General features: G+C 40.4%; 1 protein-coding gene across 3 annotated transcripts in view; it reads right to left on the bottom strand.

Annotated features, from left to right (window-relative positions):
- CRYL1 (crystallin lambda 1) overlaps positions 1-17340 on the bottom strand; it is a 56282-nt gene that overhangs the window by 18764 nt on the left and 20178 nt on the right. For 2 of the 3 annotated variants that reach the window (XM_005501456.3, XM_065049597.1), the window contains exons 4-5: positions 11895-12056; positions 7635-7829 (exon numbers count right to left, since the gene is read on the bottom strand). In XM_005501456.3, coding sequence (XP_005501513.1) covers positions 7635-7829; positions 11895-12056 — 357 coding nt within the window. The remainder of the gene's footprint in view (positions 1-7634; positions 7830-11894; positions 12057-17340) is intronic. The other variant, XM_065049587.1, reaches the window with a different exon arrangement.

Below are 17340 nucleotides of genomic sequence, written 5' to 3' on the forward strand. Positions count from 1 at the left end.
CTTTCCCCACAAGCCCCTTTCAGCTGCAGAATACAAGCAGGTACAGTCATCTGCTTGGCCAAAGCCGCTTCTTTTACGGTTAAACTTCCCTTTCTCAGGGCCCTGTCTGAATGCTCCTTCGTATCACACAATGATCAGCTAGAGTTACGGGCATGCAGGACAGCTCTCCTGACTTGTTGCAGACATGGACATCTGAGCCAGACATCTTGACTCTCTTTATAATCACTAGGGAGAAAAAGGAAATCAGCATCCTAAAGCAGGTATCTAGAACAGGTGAAATGAGTTGTGTTCAAAGGGCCTAATTCTCCTCACTGACTGCCAGATGAGCAAGGAGTTTGGATGTCAATGTCTGTGTTGTAGAAACCCCACCCACAGCGTCTTCCCATGTTAATCAACTACATCCTCTGTTGTTACTTTAAAAGAAACTCATAAACCAAGGACCAACAGAACTTCTACAGTTTGCCACAGACATCAAGTTTCATCACCTCAGGCTTAAACAGGGCCTTTTATAAGATTAAACCTCATGTCTCTATCTGTTGGTAGGCATTGCTCCTATCAAAAATAAGTCAGGCTGAATACCTGTTGCAGGTGGCTTCTGAACTCTAACTTGAAAAGGAAACAATAACGTAATTACTAAGATCTACTCACCATATGGAACACAGCTGTGGTAGAAACTTTAGACATAAAATGTCAGGAATAAGGAAGCATTATTTTCTTCAACTTAAAGGTAAGGCATAGACATAGTAAAATAAGTCATCTAGAGGCAGACAAGAAAATCTGAATAAAGACAGGACTAAACTAAAACCTCCATGTTTAGATTACAGACCAGCACCATACATGCTGTGAAAGTTTTTTCCCCTGACATGGCAACACAACTTCTCTGAACCACATCAGCAAAGTCAACAAAAGCACTCATCCAAACAATGAGTTATGCTGGTAGAGCTGTGCTTGATGGGTGATTATTTTTTTTCCCCTGGTTGACATGGATTTGTGAACAAAAGATGAACCACAAGTTCCAGACAAGCATTTGAACTACAGCAGCAGTTAAAAACTGTAAACATAACATTAAAGAGTTAACAGGTTCTTGGAACACTTCATTGTAAATTATTTTTCAAATTAAAACTGATTTATTTCTTTAGACGGCATACTCCTCAGCTTCGATACTGACATTTGAATACCAGATGCCCTCAAAGCCAAGAGACAAGTGCTTTGTTTTTACCCTTTTGACTATAGCTAGAATTTTATGGTTACAGCTGCTAAAAGGCAAAAACTGCTGTTACCAGAAGGAAAACATGACAAATCCCTCCAGTTGAGGGATTCTATACATGTGAGCTCAGCTTCTCCTTGTCGCATAGATCCTCTCAAAGAAAAGCCTTTTACTTTTTCCCTTCAGACATTAAAAACACATCAATATGAAACAAGTCAGATGACCTTCCTCTAGGGAAAAGCCCTACTCCCACTTATGTTAAGAAGATCGGAAGGTGGTGGAATGATTCAGCAGGGTGGGTGCAAGGTAAGCAAGGTGTCTTCCACAAGGATCGGTGTTTATGCTAAGAAGTAAACAAGAAAGAGTTCCAGCCCAGTTTCATTAAGTTGAGGTGTGAAACAATCTTCAAAAGGGGATTTTTCATTCTCTTCATCCTGGGTAACTCTCCTTGTAAGCCTTCCTCTCGACCGCTTGTCAGAGGAAACATGTTAAGAGTTCACCAGAAGCTTTCACAGTTACAGAATTAAGATCTTAATTTGAGATAAATTCAATCAAAATCCTCAGTGACCCCAGTGGCCAAAATTCTACATTTAGACTAGCTCAGAAACCTCCACACTTCTTATGACACCATTTATATACCACAATCTCATCTTCCTAGAGATTTTATCTGCTGTGATGCCACAGTATTGTCCTAATGTTCCTTCAGTATTTATTAGTCCTTCTTGCTATGCAGAAGCTCTTTTCTCCTTTCCAAAAACCTGTGGCAGTTCTGCAGTCTCCACCTTTAGGCCCTGACCTAACCTGTTTGGTTTTAATGAACAATCTTTACATCTGTGAGTCACAGTCACATCGCAACTTCTGTCACCGACTCTGTTTGTAATCATATAAAGCGTGACATGGCCAAAAAAACACTTTTTTTTTTTTTTTCTTTCTTACTTCCAATTCATCATGTTCTCCTATTCACTCCAGTCTGTCTACAGAGCTATTTTGGAACCCACTCCCTCCTGGACCACATACTTTCTGTCTCCAAATTTGCCACTTCATCCTCTGTACCTCCCAAATCCAGTTTTGTTTTTTTCTGATTGTCACTAATATATGCATTTTCTCACAGCAGCACTTGTTACACCCTTCTCTTCACTATCACATCAATCAAGCCCCTTCCATCCACACCCTGATGAGATCTTTTTCCAGTCCTGTCATTTTGAGCATATGACTTTTCTACTAGATTCTCTACCAGCTCCATCTCTTTTCATTTCATCATGTTTGAGAAACCTTTTGTCCTACACACTTCACACCCCCCTACTTTGCTGGCCTTTATCTTCCTTCTTCCACGGCACCCTCGCTCACCTCATCCTGCAAGAAACACTTGGTATGAACACTTCTTCTCCCTGACCCTTTCAACTTCCTTTTATGATACCCCCTCCTGTTATGGGGCACTGTAACTAGACAGTTAACCCTCTACCTCTATCTTTGATCTTTTGGAAAGGTCCTCTGGATAACACTATAATACAATTATTAATAAGGAATCTGGAATTAGAAAAGTTTTGTCAGCATTAAAAGACTGCCAAGCTAGTCACCTGAGAAGGGAGAGGTACACAAATTAGGGACTGAAGCCAATGCACCTGATTGCTGTGAAAACTAAAATGGACACACAGCCAAACCATGACTGCTTATTTTCCAAAAGATTAACAAAAATGGCAGGGATCCCCATTCTTCTTGTCTTTTGCAATGACTATAACCTAAAAGAAAACCCACTTTTAAAGAAAAAAAAAAATATATTAAGACAGTATCAAAAGCTTATACAGAGGAAAATACAGACTCTTAAGACACTTATCATATAATCCATCATACAAAGTAGTTTTAGTTGGTTCTTAAAAGCAGCTGGAAGTCCTAAATCAGATCAGGGCTGAAAAACTGCCATGTTCTCCTCACTATCTATGCTGCTGCATTTCATGACCTCCTCACATTCGCACATTTGGCCCAGTCCTGCATCACAGAACCCATGTTGTGCCCAGTTTCAAAACTGCAGCCTCCCTGTGTGCATCCCTGGAGACCCCAGAACCTTTGGCGAGGACAAACTGTATCCTAATGCCTGAGTTTCTCATTGCTACGTTAATCACTTTGCCCTGAACTATGCTTCTCTCTGCTCCAGCATCCATGTCCCATGCAATTTGAGCACCAAATAGAATCTGAGCCTGAACCCAACCAGCTGGGCCTTTCCCTAGCCCTCTGACTGTGTTACCGCCTCTCCTGCTCTTGGGTCCACATGGCAGAAGTTGGGGAGCTCCATGCATCATCCAATAAGCAGCTGTATTTACTACATGGCTTTCTACACAGTCCCATGTTTATGCTCTGTATCACAAACCGTCTCCCACTGCATGATCCCTGTCCCACGCCTCACTCATCTCAACATAGCACTGCTACAGAAAAAAGAGGTACTGGCAGGTCATCAGTTGCCGAGCTACATTTGGGAACTAAAACGTACCCTGCAAGGAGCTCTGTCCATTTGTGATAAAAATTTTCCAAATAAATGCCGTCAAACCACCAGTCTCTCTTTTTTTTTTTTTTTTTACAGTACATTTATACTTCTATCAGAGAAGCTTCCACTAGTTTCTTGAATGAAATAAGCTCAACCGGCAGAAAGAAAAAGACTCTCTATGCAAAGGCATCCGAACTTGGACTTTTATCTAGGTATATGTGCACACACGTGCATGTATAAAGATCACTCCCCTGCCACTACTATAAATATTTTTAAGGTGAGGATGCAGATGACAACCTCCAAGTTCGAATCTCAGCAACGTCCTCAAAAAATCAGTTGCTCACATAAAGGGGCTGACTTAAGGTTGTTTGAAGTGGCTTCAAAACACTTGGAGACTGCTGTTATGCTTCTTTCCCGGTTCGCACACAGCATTTGTATCTGGAATACTTATGTCCTTGTTAAGTGACAAAGAACTGACACACTGCAATGCAAATACAACAGTCTGCCAGCAACATCACAGATTTCTCTCAAGCAATCACCATGTTAAAATTCAAGAAAACTTGTAATAGAAATAGGAGCACTGATCAGTTTACGACATGTAACTGTAGGCATACAAAGATACTTCTTCAGACCTTTAAAACCAATAAAACAGTTAAGCTTGAAATTATGTTTTATGGTTCCCTCTCATTGTTCTTTTACAGTAGTCAAAAGGAATATACAATTATTAGCATCAAAATACCACAGTGTCCATAAGTGATTTTGTAAGAATGTCTGTGTTCTGCATTCAAGCTGACTTGGATTGTCTCATTACAATTTACATATCTAACCAGAAAAGGACTAATAGTGTGGTCATTTTGGACAGGAATGCTTTATTAATACATCTCTCCTGCTAATATTTGTATTTTATCTTTCACTCCCAGGGCTTCTTAGGGTCAGGAAAACTTCTGTTACCAGAAAGAATCAATGTGAGTAAAACTAAATTTTTAGGAGCCTCTCCAAGACTATGAGTTGGGGAGGCTGACATTCTCAACAATAAGGACTGAGAAGTGACTAAATCAGAAGCAAGAAGTATTTTTCCCCACTTTCAAAGTGGAAACACCAAAAGAACAGGACTTGCAATAAAAGTGATTATGTTGGCAGCACAACAGTAGAAACAGAAGCTGCCCCAGGCCTGCAGCTCCCACCTATGCGCAGTGATTCTCCTCCCATCAAAGGCAGCGTGTAGCCTCAAGTCACACAGCTGAAACTACACACCTGGGACAGCCGGTATTTGTCCAGGCTTTTGGAATGGCAATATAGCCAAAGTTGTTAGAGTTTAAGTGTGTATTTGCCTGAAATGCAACAAAATTATACAAAACCAACAACTTCGAAACTTTGATGAGGCAACAAAAGCAACTTTGATTACCTGTCAGTGCTTCAAGCACCATTTAATTACTATTCACACACTACCTCCCACAGGCTGATACTAAAGGTTCACCACAAATCAACACCTCTTTTCCACTAGCAGCCCAAGAAGTGTTATTATACTCTTTCCATAACCAAAGACCACATACAGAGTGACACTCTCGACGACACACGCTGCCGCAGCTCCCAGCAGTCCAGTCTTTGAGACTTCGACAGCTGGAGGTCTCTCCTGCACAGTCTTCCTCTAACATGAGTCTGTAAACGTTCCCTGAACCTGCTCATATTTTTGGCATCCTAGGTTTCTATGGCAGTGGCTTCCACAGTTCAGTTTATGCTTCTCAGAGACATGAAAGAATCTTACTACATTTGAGGTTTTACTTCCCTGGATACTTGTCCTGACCAAGGGTGTTTAATCAAGGTGCCTGCACATTATCAGACTTACAGCTCCAGTTTCCCAACAATGCTTTGAACTCTTTAAAAAAAAACCTAAGGGGTATGTGCTAACTTCCATTTCTGCAGTATTATACTAGTTAGTATGTAAAAAAGAGCTTAAATCAGTGTTCCTTCTACTTCATATCTGAGTTTTGGATTCTCAGATAAGTTCCATTTCTCCTCCACAACCTGCCATGACTCAATGTCCTGGTTTTGTTAAAAACAAGTTTCTCTTTTAGTGAATTTGCCTGTCAGCTAAAGCCTTCTTATTAGCGGCACTCTCCTGAAAAGCCAGATATATGTTTTGATAGACACAGCAATAGAATGCAAGGCATTGATAAGAATGGACGCACATCTCGTGAGAGGAGCAATGAGAAACGGCCAACCAAACACTGACGGAGTATAACATTCCATTCACATGATACTCCATATAAAAGTGGGAGATGACGAGGATCTCGTCCCTTTTCCTTATGGCTGAGATTAGGAGAGGACCTTGCTAGTTGTCCCTGTGAACTGAGGCCGAGTGACAGACTGAATCCAGCTCCGGTTGGCTGTGGAGTCCAGCCCAGGACTTTGGGTGCCGGCTCTGCAGTTGCTGGGACTTTCAAGATTGGTTTTGTATATTTTGTATTGCTTTATTAGTAGCATTAGTAAAACATTTTTAATTTTTCCAGCTCTCTTCACTGTCCTTCTTTCCCTCCTGATGGCCTGTCCTTAGTGCAAAGGAGGGAGAGGCTAAAGGGGGAAGTGGGGGGAGAAGAGGTTAACAATACATCTGCCACGGTTTTATTGTCACCCCGCAATCAAACCTCGACACTCATTTACTCTTTTCTCCTCCAAAAATCTTGTTCTTAGCATGACTTGTTCTACTTCTATGCCAGAACCCTTCCTTTCAAGGAAAGGTTACAGTGAGGATCTCCTTAACAGGGAACATGGCAGTTCAGCTAGCTTTTTTCCCCCATGAACTTACCTACCATGTCCAAGTTTTCTACTAGCCATTGTTACATTTTTATTCTCTTTTTTTTTTTTCCCCACCAGTGTTATTACAGTTTCAAAAATAATTGAGAGGTTACCATCCTTTCTATTTGGTGTCTTTCAACATGACTACAGCTTTCTGAAGGTGTTTTTCTTATATTCAGACTTGAATGACAGAAACCTTTTTAAGTCAAAGAAATATGTCCAGTAGAAGATCAGTTCTTTCCTAACAACCTTGTTTTACTTATTATTACTCACCATCTCCCTTATATCGTTGCATCGTGTTGCTAGCAGAAGCTAACTACAAGTAAGCGAAACAGTTCAGCAACTATGTTTAGATACTGCATTGGAAAAAGAAGTTGCTTTGTTTACCATATGTTAATATTACCTTAGTTTTAAGATCTTCACCTGGATTTGTGTGTGTGGTTGTTTTAAACAGCTTGAAAAATCAAAACACTCTCTGTGACAAGGAGGTAAGCCCCACTCAAGCCCAAAAGAATCTCTTCACAACAGAATAGCAGATTCATAATTCAGCTCTTCCTGATGAAAGATCAGACTTTGGAACATAGAACAGGTAACTGTGGGAATAGCTGAAGGTGCACAAATAAATGATTCTCAGCTAGAAGTCTGAATGGGCAGGAGGAAGAGAAATCTGTCTTTACCTACAAGTATCAAATAACTGTTGAACTAATGAGTACAACTCCTGAAAGGCCAAAGAGAAAACTACTTAAAATATTTCATAACCACTGTACAGTAGGCCAGTAACATTCAGAAAATAACAGGAAGCTATGAGAATCTAGAAAAAAGAAAAAAAATCAGTGTTTTGAACTCTGTGCTTTTAGGATTGTTCTTTTGATTGCCCTGAAAGTGACAGGATTCTCAAAAAAAGCAGGATCAGGCATAGTGATCATAATGTAATGGTCATACCACCTTTTTTTAAAATCAGCCTTTGCTATTTAAAACTGACATCACTTATGTTTTTAATTTTTACGTTAATATATATATTTCATGTTCATAAGGACCAGTTTAACAAAGACGACACAAATTTATAGGAATTTCACTTTTCACATCTACAAAACGAGCAGCATGTGTGTAGAAACTGAAAACAAAACGCAACACAACAAAACAGATACATACACCCACAAGTCTCCAGGCTTCACTTATCAATGCATACTGGAGCCGATTCAGAACAAACCCCTCAATTTCTCTGTTTAGTTTGACAGGAGATTGACCAATCTGCTTCATCAGGGCATATGTTCTCTCTGTAGTAGAAGGATCTGTTTCCGGATGAGGAACAATTTCAACCAATGGCACAAAGTAAGGTGGATTTACCTCAAGAAGAAACACAAAAGAAACATGTCAACTATCAACAGATTAATAGAACAAGTTAATATAAGCATCTTTATAGCTTGTTATTAGTGTGGATATTTTCCAGTGACCACAGTAAACCTGATCTTCAGACCTTGAAAGACTTTACCAATCCAATAAAAGCTGGTATATTAATTCAAATTACAAAATAATTAATTTTGCATTAAATACAACCTTGTTTAACCTCAAAAAAGTTCATGGAGCAACACTAAAGATCACAGCACTCAAACAGTATTAGAAGACTTCATACTGACTTGAGTAACCAATGTTTTCTCAATACTTAGGCTGTTTGTTTTCGTAAGACATATGGCCACCACCTGCCTTTCTAAATAAAGCAAAGCATTTCCTTTTAGACGTTCAAGAACTTTATAACAAAATTATTGCTAAACACCACCTGTAAGATGCAACACTTAATAGATAGCTGCTACTGGCCCAAAGCTGTAAATATATCCTAAACACAGTAACAGATATCACATGAAACATACTTCGAAAAAGTTGCAGAACAGGTTACCTTCAAACACTGTACCTACTTACAAAAATTACCTCTCCCTGACTCTTCCCAAGTGTAAATTCTCATCAAGACATTTGTATAATTTATTTTTGAAGTAATAAACTTTTAAAGAACATCCTGTAAACAGCTAAAAGTTCTTCAGGTCATAGTTTTACAGGCAGTAACACTGCCTGCATGCTCTTTCCAAAAGCAGTAGTTCTTCAGCCATACTCTTAAGGTGTTAAACTCGGCTCTCGGTCTAGTTTCCTAGCAATACAAGAAGTTAACATATCATAATTCAGCACCAGAAATAACACCAGCATTTAAAGGATGGTAATTATATACCGATTCTTTTGCCATCCTCCCTTATAGTCAACTGCTCTTCACTGTGCTCAGGTAAATGCCAGTACAGGATTTAGTCACAGCGATGTGCAGTCTTTCCATATGTTTTTCTTTTCAGTATGGTTCCTTTTACTACAGGGTCTAACCAACGCATAACCTGTGGTAGATATGTCTGCTCTAACTACTGGTGTAACATGCTTCATCCCCTTTAAAGGGCCTTGTGTTCCAACATAACCTTTCCCACATCAGTCTCTTTGGTGGTGCCACCACCAACGCTGAGAGCAGTGTGATGGGCACCATCGCAGGTGTGCTGCCAGGCAATTCAGCAAGACCCAAACCACTGCAAGCACCAAGACGTTCTCTGAAGGTTTTTTCTAACCCTCAAGCATATCACAAGTTCCAATCAGGAAGTGGCAAGCTGATTGTTAGGAGAGACTGGGGCTATTATAAATTTCTTCCAAGATTAGCGTTGACAGTTACTGATATATTCTGTTTCATGAACTTGGCACGGGAAGTGTATGGGTGTGTTCATAAGCACACTGAGGAGACTTAGGAAGACAATTAATTAGGAGCGAGACAATAGATGTTAGTAAAAACTAAAGGTGGTAAAATGTGGGTGAACTGGGGGTGGGGGAAAGTTTCTAAAACTAAGAAGGGGAATGCAAAGCCTTTCTTCAGGGAGCAGAAGAGCTTACCTTACTCAGCCAAACACAATGAAAGCAAGGAAAGAATATGACAAAATAAACACAGAGAAAGAATGAAGCTACAAAAAAGCTGACAACAAACATCAATTAATTTTAATGGACCATTAATAAAATTGTAACAAAAATTAGAAGACAGAAACAATTTCCAACAGGAGTAGCAGAGTTAAAAAAACCCACCTAACAGACATTTTTAAGGTGATTTGACTCCATGGTTTCCTGTACAGCCAGTGACTTCACTCAGTGGTACAGAGTTTCCTCCAGCACCATAATTCCAGCTGTGAGACCTCACAGGTTTATACAGTACATGAGAAGTGGACTGCTCTGCAGAAGATCTCCACTGATCCACTGCCTGAAAGTGCTGCAGAGAGCAGCTGTACCTGCTGCAAGTATTGCATGCACGTCTATCATACAGCCGTGCTATGGGATTTCATTTATTTTTCTAATTACTGAACCTACTGTTGTATTAAACAAAGGGATGAGCTCCTTCTGCCCTTTGGGCATTTAACTTCATTTCTCTTCAACACAGTCAGCTGCGCTAGAGGCTTTACAACTTCAGCTTTTAATTTCCCTGGTATACAAAATTCCACATTTCTTGTTTTCAGAGTGTCTTGCAGAGCTGGTTGCTTCCCACAGCCACCGTTCCCTGTGTCCTATTGTCATGTTCAAGACATTAGCATGGCCGTGGTTAAAACAAAACACACCAAAAGCCAACAGCTACAAAGCAAACATGTTTCCTGATAAAACAGATGTGGAAAGGCCCCTGGAAGAATACACTGGCCCACAGCTTCTCTGGTACACTCCCCTTTGAGTGAAGCTGAGATTACTAAGAAAATAATCTCAGTTAGATTGCAAAGTCTTTTCAGAACAATTAGACATTTTAAGGCATTCCACTGTATTTACTTTGGAAAACACATACATCCTTACAACAGCAACCTAGAAAATGTTTATGCAGGGACTACCTACCTTTCCAGATCTGATAAAACCTGGTTTCAGAAGTGGCTCCTATAAAGACTGCAGCTTAGACTAAACAAGTCAACTGGTACACAACAACTTTGAAAAACAGTAAGAAAGGCTAATGCAAAATCAAATTCTCTGAAAAACGGGGAATTGGCAGAAGCCCAGGAAGTGGTAAAAAAAAAAAACAAAGCCCAAATCATAGTTTCTTAATGCAGAAGCTTAGAAGAAATGTTCTCTCTCCTCTTGCACTACAGAAAGTTACAGCTCTGGAATTATGAGATAAGGAACTACTGAATTTTAGACTGGGGAAAGGCTATACCTAGGCACAGATTCATACTTTGAAGTTTGACCTTTTTTTTTCAATTAAAAAGGGATGAAAATTAATTACACAGAAATAAACCAATCCTTTTGTTCCTTTTGCTCCCCAGTCAACCCAAGGCAAATCGCAGTGGTGGACAGGGGGCCAGAACGGGGCTGACCAAACTCTTTGACGCTGCAGCATGAGGCTCCAAGTAGCTGTAGAGACATTAAAGTAGTGCTGAATTCGTGTGTTCACACTGCCACTCTTGAGCATGCCCAGGGAACTGACATTTACTTTACACCCTGAGTGATGCCCTGGAGACACACCATGTAGTTACCAAATTGCAGACAGCAGACCACTACCTTTCTCCAGATACCACAAACCTTCGTTAAGAACATTCCTCTTAACTCATCTGTTGAACACCAGAATAACATTAGGCTAACAAATTAATTAGCTGCTGTGTAGCAGAAAACAGAAGCATTAGGAATCCCGGTGATCAAGACAAAATGCTTTTCGATGCTGAGGAGAGATGTGATAAACTGCTGTCTGGCAGACTCACATAGACATTTAGAGAGGTTCACAGGTGCCCTTCAGCATTTGGAGATTTTGCTGCCAGCACTAGTCATGCCCTTTCCACATCACTGTCCTGTCCCAGCTGGTCACAAAGCATGCAAACTCAGCTCCAAATACCATTTGTTCTATTTCATCCACCTGATTTCCCTCTTCAGGTATACTGCTTCTGCACCAGAAGTCTGAAGAAACCATAGTCAAAACCTTCCACTTTTCATCAACATAACTGTCAAGCACACACAGCTCACTGTTTGGACCTTTACTGTTACCCAACAGGAGCTGAAAAGAGATGCCAGAAAAGACTAACAATGCCACAAGAAGAAAGCAGGGAATTGTATACGTTTGTTTTCAGAACACAGAATTCCTACATTTTGAGAGCCAGTAGTTTGAGTAACACACAACAACGTGAGCACTACAGTTTACACAGAGTATATCTTGCGTCAACAGTATAAACCATGCATACAACTGCTCAATTTAGTAGATGTTGCTGCTCAGTGACCAAACTAGAGCTTTTCAGAAGAAGTCAGGCCCCTCCACCCTAGTAATGGCACACAAGCATTCCAAATATCCTTCTATATCTCTCAGTCTGCAGGGAAGTGTTCGGCATGCAGTTTAAACACCTGAACTACTACTACTACAAAAACAAAACATGCCATCATACTTACAGGATGTGACACAATACACTGCTTAACGTGCTTAAGGCCAGTGAACACTTTACTGGGTAAGAGACAAGAGGTTGAGCTGCTTAAGATAACATTGTCATCAGCAATAAGATCTAACTGACCAAAAATCTTCCTTTTCAGTTCCAAGTTCTCCGGGGTACATTCCTGGAACAAAAACAAAAATTAGTGTTAGAAGTGTAGTTCAATAGTATTTATCTATATATTTTAGACTTAATTGATCCACCTTGACACCTAGGAACTCAACACAAACCATCTATCTTAATCACCCAGGTATACCAGTGAGTTGTAACACAAAAATACTTTCCCATATATAAAGAAATGGAAAGCTCAGAGTTTCTCTATAGCAGAAGATGGACCACCACACACCACATGAGATTTAAAACAAACCAAATGATTCTGCTTTGCCTAAAATACAAACTTTTACCTACACACAGAGATAATACAGTAAGGAGGAATAAGACCTGGCCTCAATTTTTTAAAGAGAATCTCATGTGATAGAACTCAGTATTCTCTCTCAGACAAGATGGAAATGAATAGGTGTATCACAAAAGAAGACAAACTTAGAATATGCAGAATTATGATAAGATATTCTGATATACAGTTCTGCAGCCTCCACCAAAACAGCTCTTAGTGACGCTCACACTTAGCCTAAATATCTCTACTCAAACTCAGAGAAAGATTTTGGAAGTAGAGTGCACACTATCAGAACCTCACCCAAAGCTATTGAGCATGTTCAGCTCTGCAATATTATGTGAAATCTCACATGTACGAGCCAAGAGCCAAAACCTACAGTCACTAGAATTTCAAAATTTTCCCTAGGAGCTGCCTGAAGGAGAGCATGCAGAAGTTCACCAGTCTGGGAGCTATGAGGACATAGAAGAATAACTACAGTGGATCCCACAATCAACAGGAAAGACTTAAGTCCATGAGAAGAAAACAGAGGAACTAAGGCAGCCTGTTTCCTGGGGGTTTTGAAAGAGTTTTGAAAAAATCCAAACAGGATCCCAAACTTGTAAAACCTCAGCTTTCCCCTTAAAACACACAAAAATTCCTGTTCTTTTCCAATGCTAACCTTCTCCCACCTGTCAGCACTCCATTCTGTCATTCCTGTCATGTTGAACTGTACATTAGGGTAGGGAAAAGGGCTATACATTTAATATAATCTAAAACGTACATGTACTACCTGTAGCTTCAGACAGACTGTGGCAGGAATGTCCAGGGTCAGAGTTCTTAACCCAGTAAATGGGTTAAAAGTAATTTGAAGTCTTAAAAAATAAGCAAGTGGCAGGGAACAGTACTAAAAGTTTCATGATGCAGAGGAGATAAACAGGGTCATTTAAGAACTCCAGATAGAGTCCAAAGTAATAGACAGCCTTATCAAAACAAAATTATACTCTGCTTATAATTCCAGGACCCCTGCTTGTTGGTTAAGTTTAAATAGTTTCTTTTAGCAAAGCCAAAGATGAAGAGAATTCTGCAGATACTGTTCAAGCTAATAAAAGAGTTGCTCTGAATAGGTTTATTGTGAACTTGAAACTCTAAGCCTCCTCTCACATCAGATGATAATCAAAAAGGCAAACTCAAATCTGCTGGAAACTAAAACCTGCCACCGTTACGTAAGGTTTCTGAATGGGCCATTTGCTTGAAGTTTCTCATATAGTGTCACAATTGTATTCAGGTTGTTGGACCACTGCAATAAAGTTTCTGTCCTCATCAAGCATACAATTATTTTCTCAGAGACACCAATTCCCTGAAGAACAGGGGGGACATTTAGCTCTGAACAATCCATTAAACAGGAACCTCACTTGCTGTCACTTACGGAGCCTAGAGAGGTCTGAAGCTATTCTGTTTACCCTGAGAAAGAGAAGATCAAACAGTAAGCAGATAAGATATGGTTTTAAAGCTACCACACTCTCAAAGAATCAGTACAAAAAGGTTAGCATACACCTCTACGCATTTTAAGTGACACTGTATATTTCTGTGCCCCTTTTGTAGAAAAGATCACACTTCTCGTTTGCAGTGAACAGTACACTTTTATTCAAAGGCCTGAGCGACCTGAACAAGGTTGCTACTAATCTGACTTCCAATTCAGACTTTATTAGACATCTTTCTTAACAGTCCAATGAGAACATGACAGCTGTTAATGTTTAAAACCCACCTCCTGGAAGAGTTGTGTTGAATTAAAAGCTTAAAAGTAATAGGCATTACACTATTCAAACACATGTTCAGAGAATACTTAACAGGTACTCGACCAGCCTACGAACTCCTAAAGAACTACACAAACATAAGCATGCACTAGACTCTTGCCCCAGCAGACAACACTGATACAAGGCGACCTAGGTCTAGCTGCCCCTCATCAAAAAGTTGCACTCATGACAAAACACCTTGAATGCCAGTATATGGAAAACTAGGGACGTTTATCTGCTTAAATCCAGCGGCCCTGTGTTTTGTACAGGCCTTTCCCACCACACTATCTGCTGTCTGTGCTCCCACACACATCCATGCTCATCTAAGCACACAACTTCATTTACCTATATTTAAATACTGGCATCTACCCAGGTTCTTCCTATCCATTCTTAGATATGCCAAGGTAGCAACTCATCTGTACCACCTTCTCAGAAAACACTCCCCAAAACACCATCTTGCAAAACACCTTCTCCTTACATTAGCAATGGGAATCACTGCCGAGGCTGTGGATTTATTAGCACTGGCAGGTGAAGGAAAAAACATCTGTCCTGAAGTAAAGCACTGCAACACTGTGGTATGGTCCTAAAGTAAGTGGTATTGTCCTATACAAGCGCGGCAGTACACAATGAAAGCCAAAGATTTAAACTGGCATGGAGAGGGTCAAAGATTAGCACCCATTCAGCAACACACAGCCCACTTTCTCTAAGGGCATCTGGAGATGCTGTCAGCTGGAGCAGCATTGAGCCCTCTCAATAGCAGGTATGGAGTCTGATGGTAATTACCAAGCACAGGGAATTGCTGAAGGTTTGAAAGCCACAGCTGCACAATGATGAGTTCCCACCTCCTGACTAGATTCCAGCTGCTGCATATTCAAAACGTCATCAAGAACAAAGCACATCTCCAAATACCAGATAATTAACAAAAATGTTTGGCAACAAAAGACTTCTTAGACATAAAACAACTCTAGTTAGCCCAAAACAAGCCCGGCAACCTTGGTAACCAAGACTTTATTTAGAAGCTCAACAAGAGTTGGTTTTTCAAAAGCCGAGGGTAAGGAAGCAGGATAAGGACAGCAGCTCATATAACTGAAAAGCAGACTGGAAATTTGTAAATAATGATGGGGCTACATTATCATCTTTTGGCACAATTATTAAAAGATACAAACAAAACAGAAAGATATGGTCACATATGCTCACATCCTAGGGCTTCAGGGTAAGTGTGCACTGAAGTAAAATGCTTAACGTAGGGAAGGAGAAGGAATCACATAACCTGTTCTTAAAGCCCTCATGTGACCTCACTTTTGACAGACAGTTGTCTAGGTATGACTGATCCTGCCTTGGGGCAGAACTTGGACTAAGTAACCTCTGACAGCCCGTCCAGCCCAGTTTTGAATAACTCTGTAGTTGGTAGGGCAGCAACCAGAAAGGTGAATCTTCCGATAAAGGTGGAGTCTTCTCATTTGCTGTTCTGCTGAGGAGCAGAGCACTGGGGAGGGGAACAACCCCCTATAAGAGCTTAACTCCAATTCACAGGGTCAGAATTTGTTTAAATTTATATTCAAAATATAGTTATAAAAGTATCTTACAGCAAGTCTACAAGTGCCTGGCTTTTGGAACAGTGTTAAGTTCATATCCAGAAAACTTTTAATTAAATTCAAAACTGTCAACTAAAGGACAGTAAATGAGTAAGCTTATTACAGAGAAGTTGTAAAAGTGTCAGTTAAAACACCAGTACTCTAAGGCTAACCTAATCTAAAATAAATTTTAAAAAATAGAGTTATAACTCACTTCAAATCTAAAGAAATGATAACTTCTCAGTTGTCTTGAGATTATGAGTTCATACCAGTGTGAAATCTGATGCCTCTTAAATTACTACCTCTTGAGTGACATGAAAGACTGTCTACCACATGATACTGTACAAATAAATACCACTTTGGTGAGGTGAAATCCAGCATTTAGATGGAAACATTTCGTACTTTCCTACAGTTCAGAAACATACCCTGTTAAGGAACTGGAGCAATAAAAATATCAAGTTACTGCCATTTTATACTGTTCAGAATAAATGACTGAATTACAAGTACCTGTTCAACCTCTGATATAAAATAAAAAATAGGATTTGAGGAAGTACTGGTTTTCAGAACTACATTTTCTAAAAATCAAACTTGCAGATTTGTGAGTGTATTGGGGAATTGAGTGGACTATTTTTGTTTGGTTTGGTTTAGAACACAGAACAAATGAAGGCAAGTTTTGCTTCATCTAGTGTCAGTATCATGCCATGAAGAGACCCATATTTTTCCATGATATTCATGTGGCCTACAAAACTTTCAAAAGGACAAACAGCTGATCAGGCTGCTACAGAAGAGATGAAAATCCTTTCTGTTCCCTTAGAAAAAGGCAAGAAGATCACAAACAGGTTGATTGACACCATAGAATCACAAAATTGTTTTGGTTAGAAACAACCTTTAAGATCATCAAGCCCAACCGTTTACCTAACACTGCCAAGTCCATCTAATCCGTGTCTCCAAGAACCTCATCTACACATCTTCTAAACACCTCCAGGGATGGTGACTCCACCACTTCCCTGGGCAGCCTGTTCCAATGCCTGACAACCCTTTCTGTGAAGAAAGGTAAATCTCTCCTGGCACAACTTGAGGCCATTTCCTCTCATCCTATCATTTGTTGCTTGGGAGAAGAGACCAACACCCTCCATGTTACAATCTCCTGTCAGGTAGTTGTAGACAGCAATAAGGTCTCCCCTCAGCCTCCTTTTCTCCAGGCTGAACAGCTCCAGTTCCCTCAGCTGCTCCTCATCAGACTTGTGCTCCAGACCCCTCACCAGCTTTGTTGCCCTTCTCTGAACTCTCTCCAGCACCTCAATGTCTTTCCTGTGCTGAGGGGCCCAAAACTGAACACAGGATTCAAGGTGTGCCCTCACCCATGCTGAGTACAGTGTGAACAATCACTTCCCTGGTCCTGCTGGCCACATTATTCCTGATACAAGCCAGGATGCTGTTGGCCTTCTTGGCCACCTGGGCACACTGCTGGCTCATGTTCATCCAGCTGTCAATCAGCAGCCCCAGATCCTTTTCCACCAGGCACTTTCCAGCCACTCTTCCCCGAGCCTGTAGCGCTGCCTGGGGTTGTTGTGACCCAAGTGCAGGACCCGGCACTTGGCCTTATTGAACCTCATACAACTGACCTCAGCCCAATGATCTAGCCAGTCCAGATCCCTCTGTATGGCC

Source organism: Columba livia, chromosome 1 (genome assembly GCF_036013475.1).
Source record: "Columba livia isolate bColLiv1 breed racing homer chromosome 1, bColLiv1.pat.W.v2, whole genome shotgun sequence".
Taxonomy (NCBI): Eukaryota; Metazoa; Chordata; class Aves; order Columbiformes; family Columbidae; genus Columba; species Columba livia.